The 14,268-nt window shown below is 55.9% G+C and overlaps 2 protein-coding genes across 7 annotated transcripts in view; one reads left to right on the top strand and one right to left on the bottom strand.

The window, feature by feature from the left end:
- Positions 1 to 5,809, top strand: part of ZNF687 (zinc finger protein 687) — a 30,764-nt gene extending 24,955 nt beyond the window's left edge. Inside the window, exons 4-9 of the mRNA XM_075040704.1 lie at positions 36 to 212; positions 757 to 919; positions 1,196 to 1,492; positions 1,872 to 1,984; positions 2,348 to 2,489; positions 3,065 to 5,809. Of these exons, the coding sequence (XP_074896805.1) occupies positions 36 to 212; positions 757 to 919; positions 1,196 to 1,492; positions 1,872 to 1,984; positions 2,348 to 2,489; positions 3,065 to 3,538 (1,366 nt within the window). The 3' untranslated portion in view covers positions 3,539 to 5,809. The remainder of the gene's footprint in view (positions 1 to 35; positions 213 to 756; positions 920 to 1,195; positions 1,493 to 1,871; positions 1,985 to 2,347; positions 2,490 to 3,064) is intronic.
- Positions 5,810 to 5,823: 14 nt separating this feature from the next.
- Positions 5,824 to 14,268, bottom strand: part of PI4KB (phosphatidylinositol 4-kinase beta) — a 29,928-nt gene continuing 21,483 nt past the window's right edge. For all 6 annotated transcript variants that reach the window (XM_075040706.1, XM_075040711.1, XM_075040707.1 and 3 more), the window contains 9 exons: positions 11,923 to 12,150; positions 11,263 to 11,490; positions 10,953 to 11,062; positions 10,445 to 10,549; positions 9,618 to 9,741; positions 9,265 to 9,530; positions 8,990 to 9,122; positions 8,555 to 8,675; positions 5,824 to 7,797 (listed from right to left, as the gene is read on the bottom strand). In XM_075040706.1, coding sequence (XP_074896807.1) covers positions 7,616 to 7,797; positions 8,555 to 8,675; positions 8,990 to 9,122; positions 9,265 to 9,530; positions 9,618 to 9,741; positions 10,445 to 10,549; positions 10,953 to 11,062; positions 11,263 to 11,490; positions 11,923 to 12,150 — 1,497 coding nt within the window. In that variant the 3' untranslated portion in view covers positions 5,824 to 7,615. The remainder of the gene's footprint in view (positions 7,798 to 8,554; positions 8,676 to 8,989; positions 9,123 to 9,264; positions 9,531 to 9,617; positions 9,742 to 10,444; positions 10,550 to 10,952; positions 11,063 to 11,262; positions 11,491 to 11,922; positions 12,151 to 14,268) is intronic.

The following is a 14,268-nucleotide window of genomic DNA, read 5'->3' as shown; positions in this document are numbered from 1 at the left end:
CAACCCCTTGCCTCCCACTCTCCTCTGCTCTCCAGGTGTCCCAGCTGTGCTGTGGTCTTTGGCGGGGTCAACTCCATCAAGTCCCACATCCAGACCTCCCACTGCGAGGTGTTCCACAAGTGCCCCATCTGCCCCATGGCGTTCAAGTCAGCCCCCAGCGCCCACGCGCATGTCTACACGCAGCACCCCGGCTTCAGCAATCAGCAGTCCAAGTAAGTGTTCCCTGTGAGCTGATGTCTCGACAGATATCACCAGAAGAGATCACTCCTAACAAGTGATAGGACGAGAGGAAAGGGCCTCAAGTTGTGCCAGGGGAGATTTAGATTGGATATTAGGAAAAATTTCTTCACTGAAAGGGTTGTCAAGCATTGGAACTGGCTGCCCAGGGAAGTGGTTGAGTCATCATCCCTGGAGGTATTTAAAAAACATGTAGATGTGGTGCTTAAGGACACGGTTCAGTGGTGGACTTGGCAGTGTTAGGTTATGGTTGGACTCGATGATTTTAAAGGTCTTTTCCAACCTAAATGATTCTATGATCCTAAGAACCAGGAGCATCCTTGGTGGGTGGGACATTGGGGGAAGAGCTCAGCACCAGTGTGGGGAGCTGCATCCATCTCCTTTTTACTGTCCCATCCCTTGGCCTGGGTAAGACTGCGCGCAGGGCTGCTCTCAACCCTCGTGCCAAAAGGGTTCTTCTAAGATTCTCTTGATCCAAACATGGGCTGTGCAAACAGTGGTGGTTTTTTCCTCCAACAGAATGATTTACAAGTGTGCAATGTGCGACACGGTCTTCACCCACAAGCCTCTGCTCTCCTCCCACTTCGATCAGCATCTGCTCAACCAGCGGGTCAGTGTCTTCAAGTGTCCGGACTGCCCACTGCTCTTTGCCCAGAAGCGCACCATGCTGGAGCACCTCAAGGTAATGCTGTGGCTGGGCTTGGTGCTCTTTCCACAACACATTGATATTAATATTTGAGAACTGTCCTTCACCAGGGACATCTGGGGTTGGGGTGCAGCAGGACTCTGAGAACTGGTGCTCGTCCCCCACACCCTTGTCCCAAAGACTGAGGAGATGAGCCTGTCTGTGCAGGCTGGGGCCTGGGCATGGGCAGGCTTTCCTTCTAGCCTGCTGCAGTGCTGGAGGGCGAAATCCCGACCCCAGACAGCTGCCAACACCCTTGTCTTTGCTTTCCAGAACACTCATCAGCCCCAGAAACCCAAGGAAGACCTGGCAAAGAAGGCGGCTGTCCTGCTCACACCAAAGCAGGAGCCTGTCGAAACCCCTGTGTCCAAGATCTCAGAGGAGTCCTCGTCCTCCACGGAGGAGGATGAGCCCCCCAGCTCCCCGGAGCTGCGCAAGACCAAGCGAAGCCGCTTCCAGCGCAAGACGGTCAACAAGTCGAAGGGCAGTGGGTGGACGTGTGGTGTTTGCCACTCCTGGTTCCCAGAGCGTGACGAATACGTCTCCCACATGAAGAAGGACCACGGCAAGGTGAGGAGAAAGCTGGGGGCTGCAGCTCCGGCTCTGTCAAGCACTTGGAAATGTGGGCAGGGAATGTTTATGGCACAGAGCAGTGGGGCAGGACACCTGGGTTCTGTGCGGGGCTGGGACCATGTTCTGCCACAGTCCAAACATTACTTCTCCCACTTGTACAAGTTGAGATTTTGGGGAGCAGGAACATTACCTGTTCTGGTGAACAGCAGAGATCAGATACTCGTTATCCAAATGTGCAGCTGTGAGATGGGCAAGGAGAGGAAAACTGAAGCAGCACTGAATTCCCACGTCTGGCTTCTCTGTGCAAGCAGGGACCCCCACTCTCCAGCCTCTCGACTCGCTGTACGGTACTCACTTGCCTCTCTGTTTCTTGCAGTCGGTGAAGAAGTTCCCGTGCCACCTGTGCGAGCGTTCATTCTGCTCCGCTCCAAGCCTCCGGAGACACGTGCGAGTGAATCATGAAGGGATCAAGCGCGTCTATCCCTGCCGGTACCCCCAGGGTTTGGCTGGGAAAAGGGGTCTGGTCTGGTTTAAGAGGGGTGACTTTGGTTTCCCCCAGTCAAGCTGTGGTGGGGAGTATAAAGGTACAGATGGTTGAAGCATGATGGGGGTTGAACAAGTGTCTGGGAAGTAGGAGGGAAAGGAGGTACCAGGAAGGACTCTGGGGTTTTATACCCTCTAGAGGAACGTGGATGAGCATGTTTGTGGTTGGAGTCGGGGGTCAGGATGCCGGAGCCAGCTTTCCCAGGGGACCCAGGGCTCAGTGGCTGCACAGCCATGCTGGAGCAGGCCTGGGGCTCGGCTCCTCACTGTGGAGCATCACTTCATTGCCACCCTGCTCTGGCCCTGCAGGTACTGCACAGAGGGCAAAAGGACCTTCAGCAGCCGGCTCATCCTGGAGAAACACATCCAGGTGCGACATGGGATCAAGGCAACCGACCAGACGAAGAGCCAGGAGGTCATTATTGCCCGGATAGGGACCGGCACCACGCAGGTACACGAGGTCTCTATGGTCTCTTGGGGTGCTCGCAAAAGGCTGGAGCCTTGTGGAGGTTTCAGGCAGGGTTGAAGGCATCGCCGTGAGTCCTGATCCTGGTTTACTCTTGCCTCCATGCCTCCTGCAGTGCTTGGGACTGGCAGCTCCTCCCGCTGTGAGGCCCAGCGCCTGCTGGGTGGGTGCGGGCCCTGTCTGGGCACAGCTTGCCTAGCTCCCACCTCTCCCTGCCAGCAGGGCAGGGACTGAACTTGGCTGGCTCAGCCTCTTGCTGTGTGCTGGGAGAAAAGGCAAAACATCCTGTCTTGCTTAGAGCCTGCGCAGGAGCCGCCCCAGGCTGCGAGGGGCAGAAGCGCCTGGCACAAGGGGTACAGGCAAGTCAAAGGCCATTGTGGGAGCCCCTTGGCTGGCATTACCAGCAGGGGCACAGCTCTTGGGGCCGGCCAAGGCCTGTTCAGCCTTTATCTGAGCAAGTATCTGTAGGAGCCCGTTGGGAAATCCCTGAGCAGGTTGGGTTATGCCAGGAGCTGCTCAAATCGGGCACCCGTTAAAGCTTAGCCAAACCGTTCCCGCAGGTGTCCAGTCGGAAGCGGAAGCTGTCCTCGGACGAGGGCGACTCGTGCAGCGAGGAGCCTGACAGCACCACCCCTCCCTCCAAAAACCCCAAGGGCGACCGCAAGGCCCCCTTCCGATGCCGAAAATGTGGTTACCTCGCCAACAGCTCAGCCGACTTCCAGGAACACATCCCCCAGCACCGGACTGACGAGAGCTCCCACCAGTGCCGGGAATGTGGGCTCTGCTTCACCTCCCAGGTCTCCCTCAACCGCCACCGCTTCATCACCCACAAGAAGAAGAAGGGAGCGAGCGAGATGGAGGAGCCAGGGCCCCGGAGCCCCCTGGAAGGAGGCGCTCAGCACGCGGCCGATGGCAAGCTCTCCTGCAAGGTCTGCGGCCGGTGCTTTGACAGTCAGCTCAACCTCAAGACGCACTTCCGCACCCACGGCATGGCCTTCATCCGTGCCAGGCAGAACGCGAGCCCTGAAAACTAGGGCCCCGGCAGAGGGGGAACGGGACATGTATATAATCAGCACAGAGCTCTTTGCAACACAGGCTGCCAGTGCCCGCCTGGGCTCCCCCTTCCTCCTTCCCTCCTCCTGGGCAGCATTTTGACGTGGGGTTGGATCAGAGAGCCATGAAGAAAGACGACAACCCGGCTTGCACAATCCGGCCTGACTCCCTGTGCCTGGCTTGCTGAATCAGCTCGGCCGGTGTCCCCCTAGGCCGGGGGCCTCTGCCCACCCTGGTTTGTGGCCAAGAGCCAGAGGAAGGCAGGATTTCAGCTGCCTTATTGTACAGGAAGTGAAGGGCAGAGTCCGGACTTGCTGCCCTGCTCTCGGGGAGACCAAATGGTTTGTTCACTGTTTGCTGCTCTGTCCTCATGTGGGGATGTGACCCACCCCACAGCTGCTCTTGTCTGCGGGGAGAGACGGTGGCCTTCCTCTTACGGGGACAAGGATGGGAGAATGACACCTCCCACTCCGTGGCTGCTGTTGGCAATCCTGAGTCATGGGCTCTTCTTCTACACCGTGGGTCTCTTCCCAGCCGCTCTGTCCAGGAGGTGCCATGCTGGAAGGGAAGCCAGGCCAAGACAGGGGCAGCCCTGGGGGAGCGCTGGAGCTGGGCGGGACCTGGGGACCAGGGGAGACTTCTCCATCACAGGACAGAGATGTCTGTGCTGACAATGACATCACAGCAAAATCCGCCTTTATTTTTTTTTCTTCTTTCCCTTTTGAATGTTGCTTATTTTGTATTTTGCTGGGAGCCGTGGGGAGAAGCAGATTCCAGACTCATGGCTGGTCTCCATCATCACAGAGAGACCACCCAGCCCCTCCTTGGCTCTACTCACCTGCCAGCGGTGCGAGGTCCCTCGTCACGTTCACTTGCACTAACTCGAGGTGGCGCCGGCCTTTGGACGTTCGTCGCTTCGTGCCCCAGGATGGCTGCGCTTGGGGCCCCAGCTGGCAGCCTTCCCTGGGGAGGAGGAGGAAGAGATTTTCGTTTGGCAGAGTTAAAACAGAAGCCAAAAAAAGGCCTCTGGGCGAGATCAGCGCGAGCCCGGCGGCACCGTGACACCCCCCCCAGCACCACAAAGCTGCACCGAGGGGGGAAATCTCCCCATGCCCTGACCAGGATCCGTGCCGGCCATGAGGAGGGAAAGCCACTGCTGAATCCCGTTACAGACTGAAACGCTGACGGTGAGTCCTGGGGGGGCTTTTCCCAGGGGCACTGGTGTCACCCACTGACACCCCCACCCCCCCGCCCCCTTCCCACCCAGCTCTGGGGGTTGAGAGCTCTGCTACCGCCTGGCCTGCAGGCAGCTTTGCGGCTGCTCCTCTTCCTCGGCGATCCCCTTCGCGGGTGCAGAGCGGCTCAGGACCACAGGGCTGGACCGAGTTCCCCCTTGGCCACTGTGAACCATGTCCCCACACTCATGCGTGCGTGAGAGCTCGGTCCTGGCACAGCAGGGTCTCGCCTGCATGGGGCTGTCACCGTGTCCCCCCCATTACCTTTGGGGAAGGAGAAAAAAACAGCCAGAAAAGAAACTTTCTACTTTTTCTGTTTGTTTAGCACCTGTGCTTGGGGTAGGGTGTTTGTGTGAGTAATTATTTCAGTAACTTAACCTTGGGCTCCTTATTTCCTTGTGAATAACCTCTAACACGCTGTGTAAAGTTGTAACATACACTAAAAGTGACAAAAAAACCAAACTACTGTTGTGATTTTGGGTTTTGTTTTGTTTTGGGTTTTTTTTTTATTTTCTGGGGTGGGGAAAGCTGGTTTGCCAGGGTTGGGGTTGGGGTTGGGGTTTTTTTTCCTTTTTTTTTTTTTTCTCCTTTTTTTTTAAGTGCAAGGGGGTAATCCTCCCCTTCGCTGCAGGTGGATTCAGCTGAATGGCACACACAGAGGCAGGGGGGGCGGCTTTTGAAATAAAAGGAGAAAAAATAAAAGCAACCAGCGGTTCCCACAGACCCTGGGCCAGGTCACCCCCCTGGCGCTGAGCCTCCCCGCTGCTTCCCCCACCTTCGCCTCCCCGACCCCCCCCTCAGCTGTATTGCGTGGGGCTGTGAACGTGTAAATGATGTTTAATAATAGAGAAGAACCTAAAGTTTCTATGAGTTTTAGAGGAAGGAAACAAAACAAATTGCTTTGTAATCTTGGTTTTCAAGCACTTCAGTGCCTTTAGATTGACTTCTGTTAAAGCGGGCAGGGGGGGTGTCTGTACACTTGTTTTTAGGGGTTGCGATTATGCTACATTAAAACTACGGGCACTGCAAGAGGCTCTCAGGTATCCTTTATTCTTGTAGTAATAATGCAATTAAACTTTTAGTGGTTTAACCCCTGCTGTGCCCTGTCTTGTTTACATGGCCCCGCGTGGGTCCCAGGAGGGGGTCTGTGTCCCCCACCCCGTCACAAAGGTGTTGGTCCTGCCCCAAAATGGGAGTGGAAGGGGCTGAGTGCCCCCTCTTCCCTCCTTGCTGCCCCAGAGGCCTTAGGGCTGCTCTGAGCCCCTGCCCCCGGCAGAGCTGGTGGGGTGGGGAACCCCGAAATGAGGTCTGTGATTGCCTCTGACCAAGGTTTTAGGGTGCCCTTGGCCTGGGGACCACCCCCCCCCCTTCAGTCCCTGATTATTCCCCCCCCCCCACCCAGTGGTTCCTGGCCACTGGCAGCCAGCATTTTAAAATAGAATTTTTGTTTTTTAATGCTAAATAATCAACATGACAAATAATTAGTGCTAAACAAAGAGACCGAGGACATCCGGGGTTACAGGCTGGCGCGCTGGGTGAGGGGAGGCACCAGGAGCGACAGCCACAGAGGGGACAAGGGCTGGTGGGGGTGTCACCATCTGACCAGCAGGACGGGCTGAGACTGGGGGGACAGGGGGCGCAGGGGGGTGTGTGTGTGTGGGGTCACTGCTCTTAAAGCAAAGAAAGAGGCTGGAGAATGGGGGGGGGTTGCAGGGGGCCCCTTGGAGCCTAGGCACCTGGGGGGCGGTTAAAACTTTTGGGCTGCCACATCTTCCTTCCTTCCTTCCCCTGGGCCTGGCAGTGCCAGGCTCCTTCTGCCCTCCCATCCCATCCCCTGAGCATCTCCTGGGCAAACCCATGCCAGGGCTCCAGGGGAGGGAAAGCCCCCACCACCAGCCCAGCTACAGCTGCCCAGTCCCTGCCTGACACTTAAAGACAAGGAAAAGTAGACAGAAATTATTGCAAGGCGGGGGCAGGGAGAAAGCTTCACAGTCCCAAATTCCTGGAACAGAGTCAAAAAGAAGAAATAAGAAAATTGCTCAAAAGGCGCAGGAGGCAGTGCCAACACCCCAGGTGGGCACCAGCCTCGGGGGAACCCAACCTTGACGTACCGGCCGTGGGTGCTATGGGATGGTGCTGGAGCAGTGACCTATGCTGGGTGGGATGAGGGGAATTTCAGCTTTCATTAAAAGGTGGGGAGGGGGGAAAGGGCGCTGCGAGAAACAAAGAAGGGGGCCAAGGGTGGGAGCCGAGTAATGCTGAGGCTGCGGTGGAGGAACATGCAGGGAAGGGCCATCAGGGTTCACGGCTGCTGCCTTCAAGTGGTACCGGCAGAAGGGTCAAGTCACAGCAGACGCCAAAGGGTGGGGGCCAGGCCCACCCCCCCCACACCCCACCCCCAGTCCCAAACATTTCATGAGATTGTGGGAGAGTTCACAGGACACCAATGGGCGTAATACTGACGGGAGGAAGAGGCAGCAGCGTGGGGGCGAGCGCTACCCCCCACGTCCCAAGGCCCTTTGCTGGCTTTCACCGGGCCACCGCCAGACCCTGCGCTTGCATGACAGCAACGGTTACCGCGTGATCCGTTTTGCTTTGATTTTTCAGGAGTGGGTTTTTTCCTGCTTCGACTGCTTCAGGTTTTTTTTTTTCATTTCATTTTGTTGAGTCTTGGCAAAAGCAGCCCCAGGAAGATGCTGAGACTCGGCCTCTTTTTTTTTTTACCGTCAAGGACCGAGACCTCTTCCTCGGGGCAAAGCTCAGGCCTGGGCCGGACGTGGCAGCGGGCACAGAGCTGGTCTGGGAGAGGGAGGCCCGTGGCCATCACATGATGCCATTGGTGAGGTACTGGAAGCCATCGTAGAGCTTGGTGGTGATGGAGCGCATGCTGCCGTCCACCATCTGCTCGATGAGCAGCTGCAGCTGCTCTTCCGTCATGTTCATGTGAAACCGCTCCTTCAGGTTGCGGATGGTGCTCGAGCCGTGGAAACAGGGGAGCTGCGACCCTGCAGGGAGGGAGGAACAGGGTTTGGCGCGGGGGGGCGGGATGGGACTGGGGCAAGCACAGCCCCCCAAGGGCTTGATGGCTTCCATCCAGCATGGCTGTCGCTGGCTCTGAGACTGGTTTGTGGCACAGGGATTTCCCGGTAGCTGCCAGGCGGTGTCAGGGTTAGTCACAACCCGCTGCCATGGAGCGCGCCGCCGCCGCAGCTGCGCCAGGAGCATTTATGGCCTGTTCCCACACTGAGGGAATGGCAACCCCCTTCCTTTGGGTGTGTTTTAGGCTTCCCTGGGGCACAATGGTGCTTGACCAACGCCACAGGCACCTTTCAGCTCCCTTCCTGCTCCACAGCGCAGCCCAGGAACCCCCACACCCTGCAAGATCCAAGAGGTAAAGGAGGGCTGGGGGACACACACCCTCCCTCCTGCCCAGGAAACACTCGCCCTGCTCAGACCAACCCGCTCTGATCCATGCAGCGCTCACACCTCGGACACAGCCGGGTGAACCCAGGAACCCCTTGACTTCACGGGATCCAGTGTGCCCCAACCCCCTTCCCTGAGCCAGGAGCTCCCCCTGCAGACCCCAGACCCTTACAGGGCTGCCCAAAACCTGACTTCTCCAGGCGCTCTCCAAACCCCACGAGCTTTCCTCCGTGTGCTGAGGGTCACTGAGCCACTTTTGCGCGATGCTCTATGCAGCCTGGACCCACACGTGGCACCTCTGGGGAAGACCCGGCTCTGATCCCCTCTGGATCCCCTTACCTTGCTGCATGATCTCCACAATCTGCACAACTTTATCCATGTGCTTCCGGGCAGCGATGAGACCCTGCAGCATCAGCATCTTGTAGTAGTTGAACATGTCCCCGTCCAGCCCACCCATCACCTGGAAGGGAGAGGCTGTATGGGTGGAGGCCAATGGATGGAGAAGCTTTAGGACAACAGTGTGCCCTGAGCAGAGGGACTGTCAACAGGAGGGGCACAATGGGATTTTTTAGGGAATTTCACTTCTCTGAGTGAACCCACATGGCAAACAGAGCGCCCCCAGCTTTCAGCTCATCAGCTGGGTCCCAAGAGCAGCTCGGCTGAGGCTGCAGAGCTGGCCAACAACTGCCACGGTGTCAACCCAGCTGCCAAGGGTTCGACTCTGCCACCCGACACTGGGATCACCCCTCACCATCACGTCCTCCGCTCACTTACATCCACAAATTCTGTGGTGAGTTTGAAGGCAGACGTCTCAAAGCCAAGATTCCTGGGGGAGCTGGAGAGGATAAACCCAAAATCGATGTGGATTATGTGTCCATCCGCATCCAGCAAGATGTTGCCGTTGTGCCTGCGTGGGAGAGGGGGAACTTTCCATTAAACTTTGCAAGCGCATACATGGCAGCACTCTCTGCTCCCAGGATTTCCCTGCTGTACCCGGGGACAAAATGACAAATCCTGGTAGAAGACACAGCTATGGCATGGGGACCCACCTGTCCTTGACTTGCAGTAGGTAGCACACCAGGCAGTAACCGGCACAGCTCTGCACAAAATTCCTCTGGGCTGTCAGGAAGGATTCGGTATTGTAATTGCCATGTTCCTGCAGGAAATAATCCAGCAGTGAAAGCAGGGATTGCTTCTTGATTTGGTGGATGGACACAGCATTCACAACTGGCTCAATCATGCCGCTGTCGGCGGAGATGACGAGGATTTTGTATGGCTTGATCCAGAGTGGGACACGCTCCTGTTCCCAGATGGACTGTGGGAGAGAGTGACAAAATCCTTCAGGATCCAGGGTGGCCCCACGCAGCCACGGACCCCGTGGGCAGCCCCTCTCCCCTCTCACCTGCAGCTGTTTGAGGACCTGGAAGGCGAGCAGCTCCTGCCGGAGGTCATCCCCGCACTTGACAATGACAGAGAGGAGGCGCCAGGAGGGCAGGTGGCCGTAGGGGGACCCTTCTCGGATCCTCCTGCAGGGAACGGACAAGGATGGGAGCGTGAGGAAAGGGAGGCCGGGCAGCAAGTCAGCCTGGAGGTCTCCCATCAGGGGTTCAGGGGCAAGGAAAGCCTCTGGAGATGCAGCAGCTCTGCTCAATGGGGACTGCAGCAGAAGGAGCTCCAGGGCCTAGGACTGCAAGAACTGCACATCGAGCCCTCACCAAACTATGGTGCAAATCTTACCTGAGCCACAAGCTGTCTCTGGGAACAGCAGAAAGGAATTAACTCTCCCTGAATCCCCCAGTCCCTCCATCAGAACTGTGTGGACAAGACTACCCCAAACCCATAGAGCCCAGAGGACTCTCCCTTTTGCTCAAGGAGAAATCTGGGGGTTGGACGTACAACTCTGATAGCAAGAACACAAATGAGTTTATTTTGGGACAGGCCAAACTCTTCTGACGTAAAGGATGCCTATAAATACCTGGTAAAGCCCCTCAAAGCCTAACCCAACAGCAGCAAATCTGCCCTGGATTTTCTCTCTCTGCCGGCACACCCACTGCTTGCTGTCCTCCACCTCCCTGTGTCCCGAGTCAACACACCCACCCTGGGGACAAGCAGGGCCTAAAGTCGAGGCCATGGCTGTTTACTGGGCAAATCAGAGAGCAATTTCCCTGGATTTCCAGGACGTACAAAGTCCCCGCAGTGCTGAGACCAACCCAGCACTTCCAGCCCTACCTGACTTTCTCCTGCCAGGGTTCCTTCAGGGCGACAGCAGACGGGTCCTCGGGGTCCCTCTTGAAGGAGGTGGGGGTGTGTGCCAGCTGCTCCGAGAGCCGCCGTCTGCAAGACAGAGCTTTTAAGCAGCGAAACCCATTGCTGAGGGAGAAGGTGGCATCACCACACACACCCAGAGCCTCTTTGATCCAAAGCACTTTACGAAGCTCATGGGTTCACTCCAAACCCCAAGCCAGGGCCAAGTCCACCGCTTCACCAGCACGGAAGATGCCAGTGGCTGAGCAGAGGAGGCTGCACCAGCCCAGAGCATCTCTTACATGCCTCTATTTAGGGTTCTCATAAACTTCCACTGCCCAGAGTTTGCACAGCCCCTCCTTAACCCATGCAGATGTTTTTTCTGCAGGAATCCAGCAGAGAAATTTTGCATGCCCCCACCTCTTTTCATCTGAACTCATAACCCACCCCAATAAAGCCACTGCCTGGGCTGTGCTTGCCATGCCAGCCTCACCTGATGTCTCCAGCAGCAATGAACACAGGCTCCCTGCTCTCCTGGCTGGTGATGCTGTCCACAGAGAACTGGGAGATGTTGTCACAGCTGTTGGTGTGAATCTCTGGCAGCTGGAAGGGGAAAGGTACAAGAGCTGGGATGTAGTGGCTACTGAAGTGCAATTCCCACTCATCTTTTATCTCAGGCAGGAGCTGGGTTGGCACTGGCTCCTCAAAGGGCCTTCCTGTCCTGCAGTGCTGCTGCACCGCGTCCCGGCAGCATCTTGCAGCGCTAGCAAGGGACAAACCCTGCCTGGCACCCCCGGCCTCACCTCCACCTGCAGCTCCACAATATCGTCCACGGACCAAGCCTCGTCATCATTGTCATAGTTGGGGACGGTGGTGAAGCTGCTGGTCCTCTGCTCGTGCGTGATCCCACACTCAGGGAGGTTCTCGGCCGAGCGGGTGCTCCGGATGCGGTTCTCGGGGATCCGAGCGGGCACATTCGCTGTGTCGAAATTGTCACATTCAAGTACTTCAACGTAGATTAAATAGGGAGCCTGCAGGAAGCAAAACCAAGCATTAGCAGGGCAGTCGCTGCAAGTGCCAGGCAGCTACAGGAGGCAGCACGATGCTCTCCGCTCTTGCAGGGTGCATGCTTTTCCTTTTTGGCATATGGTTTTTGGGGCAAAGCTGTGCTTTTCACTAGATGTGGAACAGTGCCCAGGGCAGGGCTGGACCTCCCAGAGACCGCTACAGCGCACGTTTCAGAGGACAGTTACTCTCAGGGATATGTCTTCCCCTCCCAGCTGCCTGCACAGAGCTCTCTCCCCATTGCTCCCAGCCCTGGAAGCGGTAACACTACTCTTGGGACCCAGGAGATGTCCTAAGCACATGCTCAAAGCATTTCTTTCACTAGATGCCCAAACAGGGGCTGCGCACAGGACAAAAGTCTGCCTTTCAAGGCAAAACTGTTCTCCGATCACTCGTACCTTGTCCTTGGAGTTGAGGACGACTGCCTGGGTGTGGGGCACCCGTACCACGTGATGGTCAAAGCCAGCCGTTGGGAGCCAGGCACGCGCCGGCAGCTTGTGGTTCAGCAGCGAAAGCTCCGAAATGAGCCGTTGGGTCTTCTGCTCTTTGGTTGGCAAAGTGGCCAGGCGCTTCCCGATGGCGATCAGGGATTTGATGAATTCTCTCTCAGGGGCGAGTCTGACAGGCTAAAAAAAGGTTTAGGGAAGGAGGGTGGGGGGGAAAGTGTTATAAAGGCAGCAGGTTGATAAGACACCGGCAGTTTTGCAATCGGGCTCTGCAGTCTAAAAGCACCGGGATAAACTCCAGAGAGAGAAGGAGGCTCTTCCCGTCCCACCCTCTTCCCTGCTCTTGGGTGATACTTCAGTGACTGGAAAGCTGGGCTCATTATCTGGGAGCAGAGCAGGGCAGGATCAAAGCACTTTTTCCCCTGCTGCTGTCCTGTCCAGAAATCCTCCTCCCCAAAACTCCGGAGCTCATGTGCCCCCAAAACCCCCTGGGCCCCCAGGGCCACAGTGGCCAGGACCCTGCAGCCAGCAGAGGGAGCGCAAATCGGCCTCATCCCAGGCTTGGCATTGGGTGTTTTGTATCCTCATCCCAAAGCCTCAATCCTGGCTCAATTCAACCATTTTGCAAAGATCAAACTGCAATTCGGGAAGGCCCTTACACCCAGGAGGCCCCCCACACCCCGCAGCTTAAGTCAAGCTCTCTGCTCGACTTTTTCAAGCTTTTAAATCAGAACAACAAACGATTGCAGCTGATTTTGCCATTTAAGATGCAGAATTAAACTTGCAAAGTGTTTACTGTACAATCATGCTGGAAATGCACATGCAAGGAGCTATGGAGCGTGAGAAAAGGAAGCAAAGAAAAACATCAGAGAGCCAGGAATGGCTGCACGGCAAAATAAAGGGATGGTAAAAAGAGGAGAAGGATCAGTCTGGTGGTTCCCTTTTGGGAAAGGGCAGGTGGGAAATCATTCGTATCTGTAGTCCACGTCAAAAATCCTTCCAAACTCAGGGGTAAGTGCTGCCCTCTCCTCCACCGTGCTCTGCTCTCCTGCCCACTTTGCTAGTGAGCGCAGCAGAGGCATCCTCAGGACAGGAGGAAGCATTTGCACAGCATCTAAGCCAGCGATATCGCTTTCACCTACCAGGCAGAGGATAAATATTTAAAACCCTGCACCAGCTGATGCTCCGTCCCCCAACGGGTTGGAAAGTGCCTGGTCCCAGTTGGACCCTGCTCTGCCTTGGCTCCTGCTACCCAGCCCACCCTGCGCCTCAATGCTTCCTTGACCTCCGGGACCATTTCCCTCAATTGCATTTAATCCAATTTCTGCAAAGAGCAGAACAATATTCAACAGACACTCCGCTCCTTCCGACACCTCTTCCCATCCACTCCCATCAAACCCCGATGGCTGCGATGTCCCTGCTCCTCTAAGGGCCTTCTGCTCTCTGGTCGATGCAGGTTTCCAGATTTGGCACTTAGTTGATAATGTCCCCAAAACAGCTGTCCTGGTTTCAGCTGGGATAGAGTTAACTGTCTTCCTAGTAGCTGGTACAGTGCTATGTTTTGTGTTCAGTATGTGAAGAATGTTGATAACACACTGATGTTTTCAGTTGTTGCTCAGTAGTGTTTAGACTATAGTCAAGGATTTTTCAGCTTCTCATGCCCAGCCAGGGCACCTGACCCAAACTGGCCAACGGTGTATTCCATACCATGGGATGTCCCATCTAGTTTAGGAACTGGGAAGGGGGGGGGGGGCAGGGTTGCGCCGCTGGGGGACTGGCTGGGTGTCGGTCGGCGGGTGGTGAGCAATTGCCCTGCGCATCATTTGTACATTTCAATCCTTTTATTACTACTGCTGTCATTTTGTTAGTGTTATCATTATCATTATTAGTTTCTTCTTTTCTGTTCTATTAAACCGTTCTTATCTCAACCCAGGAGTTTTACGTCTTTTCCTGATTTTCTCCCCCATCCCACTGGGTGGGGGGGGAGTGAGTGAGCGGCTGCATGGTGCTTAGTTGCTGGCTGGGGTTAAACCACGACAACAGCTCTGTGCCCCCTCACCCACTCTGAGGTCTCTGTGCATTACTTGTCTCGGCAGAATAATTTAATGACAGAGTCACTGGTGAGAATTTGGGATTGTGGCCAGGCAAGGAGGTGCCCATATGCAGGAGCAGATTGCAAGCAAAGTCCTCCTGATTCAGACTTATATCAATCGGCGTATCACAAGCACAGGCATTTTTTAAACCCCTTCTTCTCCAGGGATCCCAAAGCACCTCCTGATGCATCTTCTCCCAGTTTCA

This window comes from Buteo buteo, chromosome 11 (genome assembly GCF_964188355.1).
Source record: "Buteo buteo chromosome 11, bButBut1.hap1.1, whole genome shotgun sequence".
Classification (NCBI taxonomy): Eukaryota; Metazoa; Chordata; class Aves; order Accipitriformes; family Accipitridae; genus Buteo; species Buteo buteo.
Note: the sequence above shows the minus strand (reverse complement) of the source record. Positions and strands in the feature narration are given on the sequence as shown.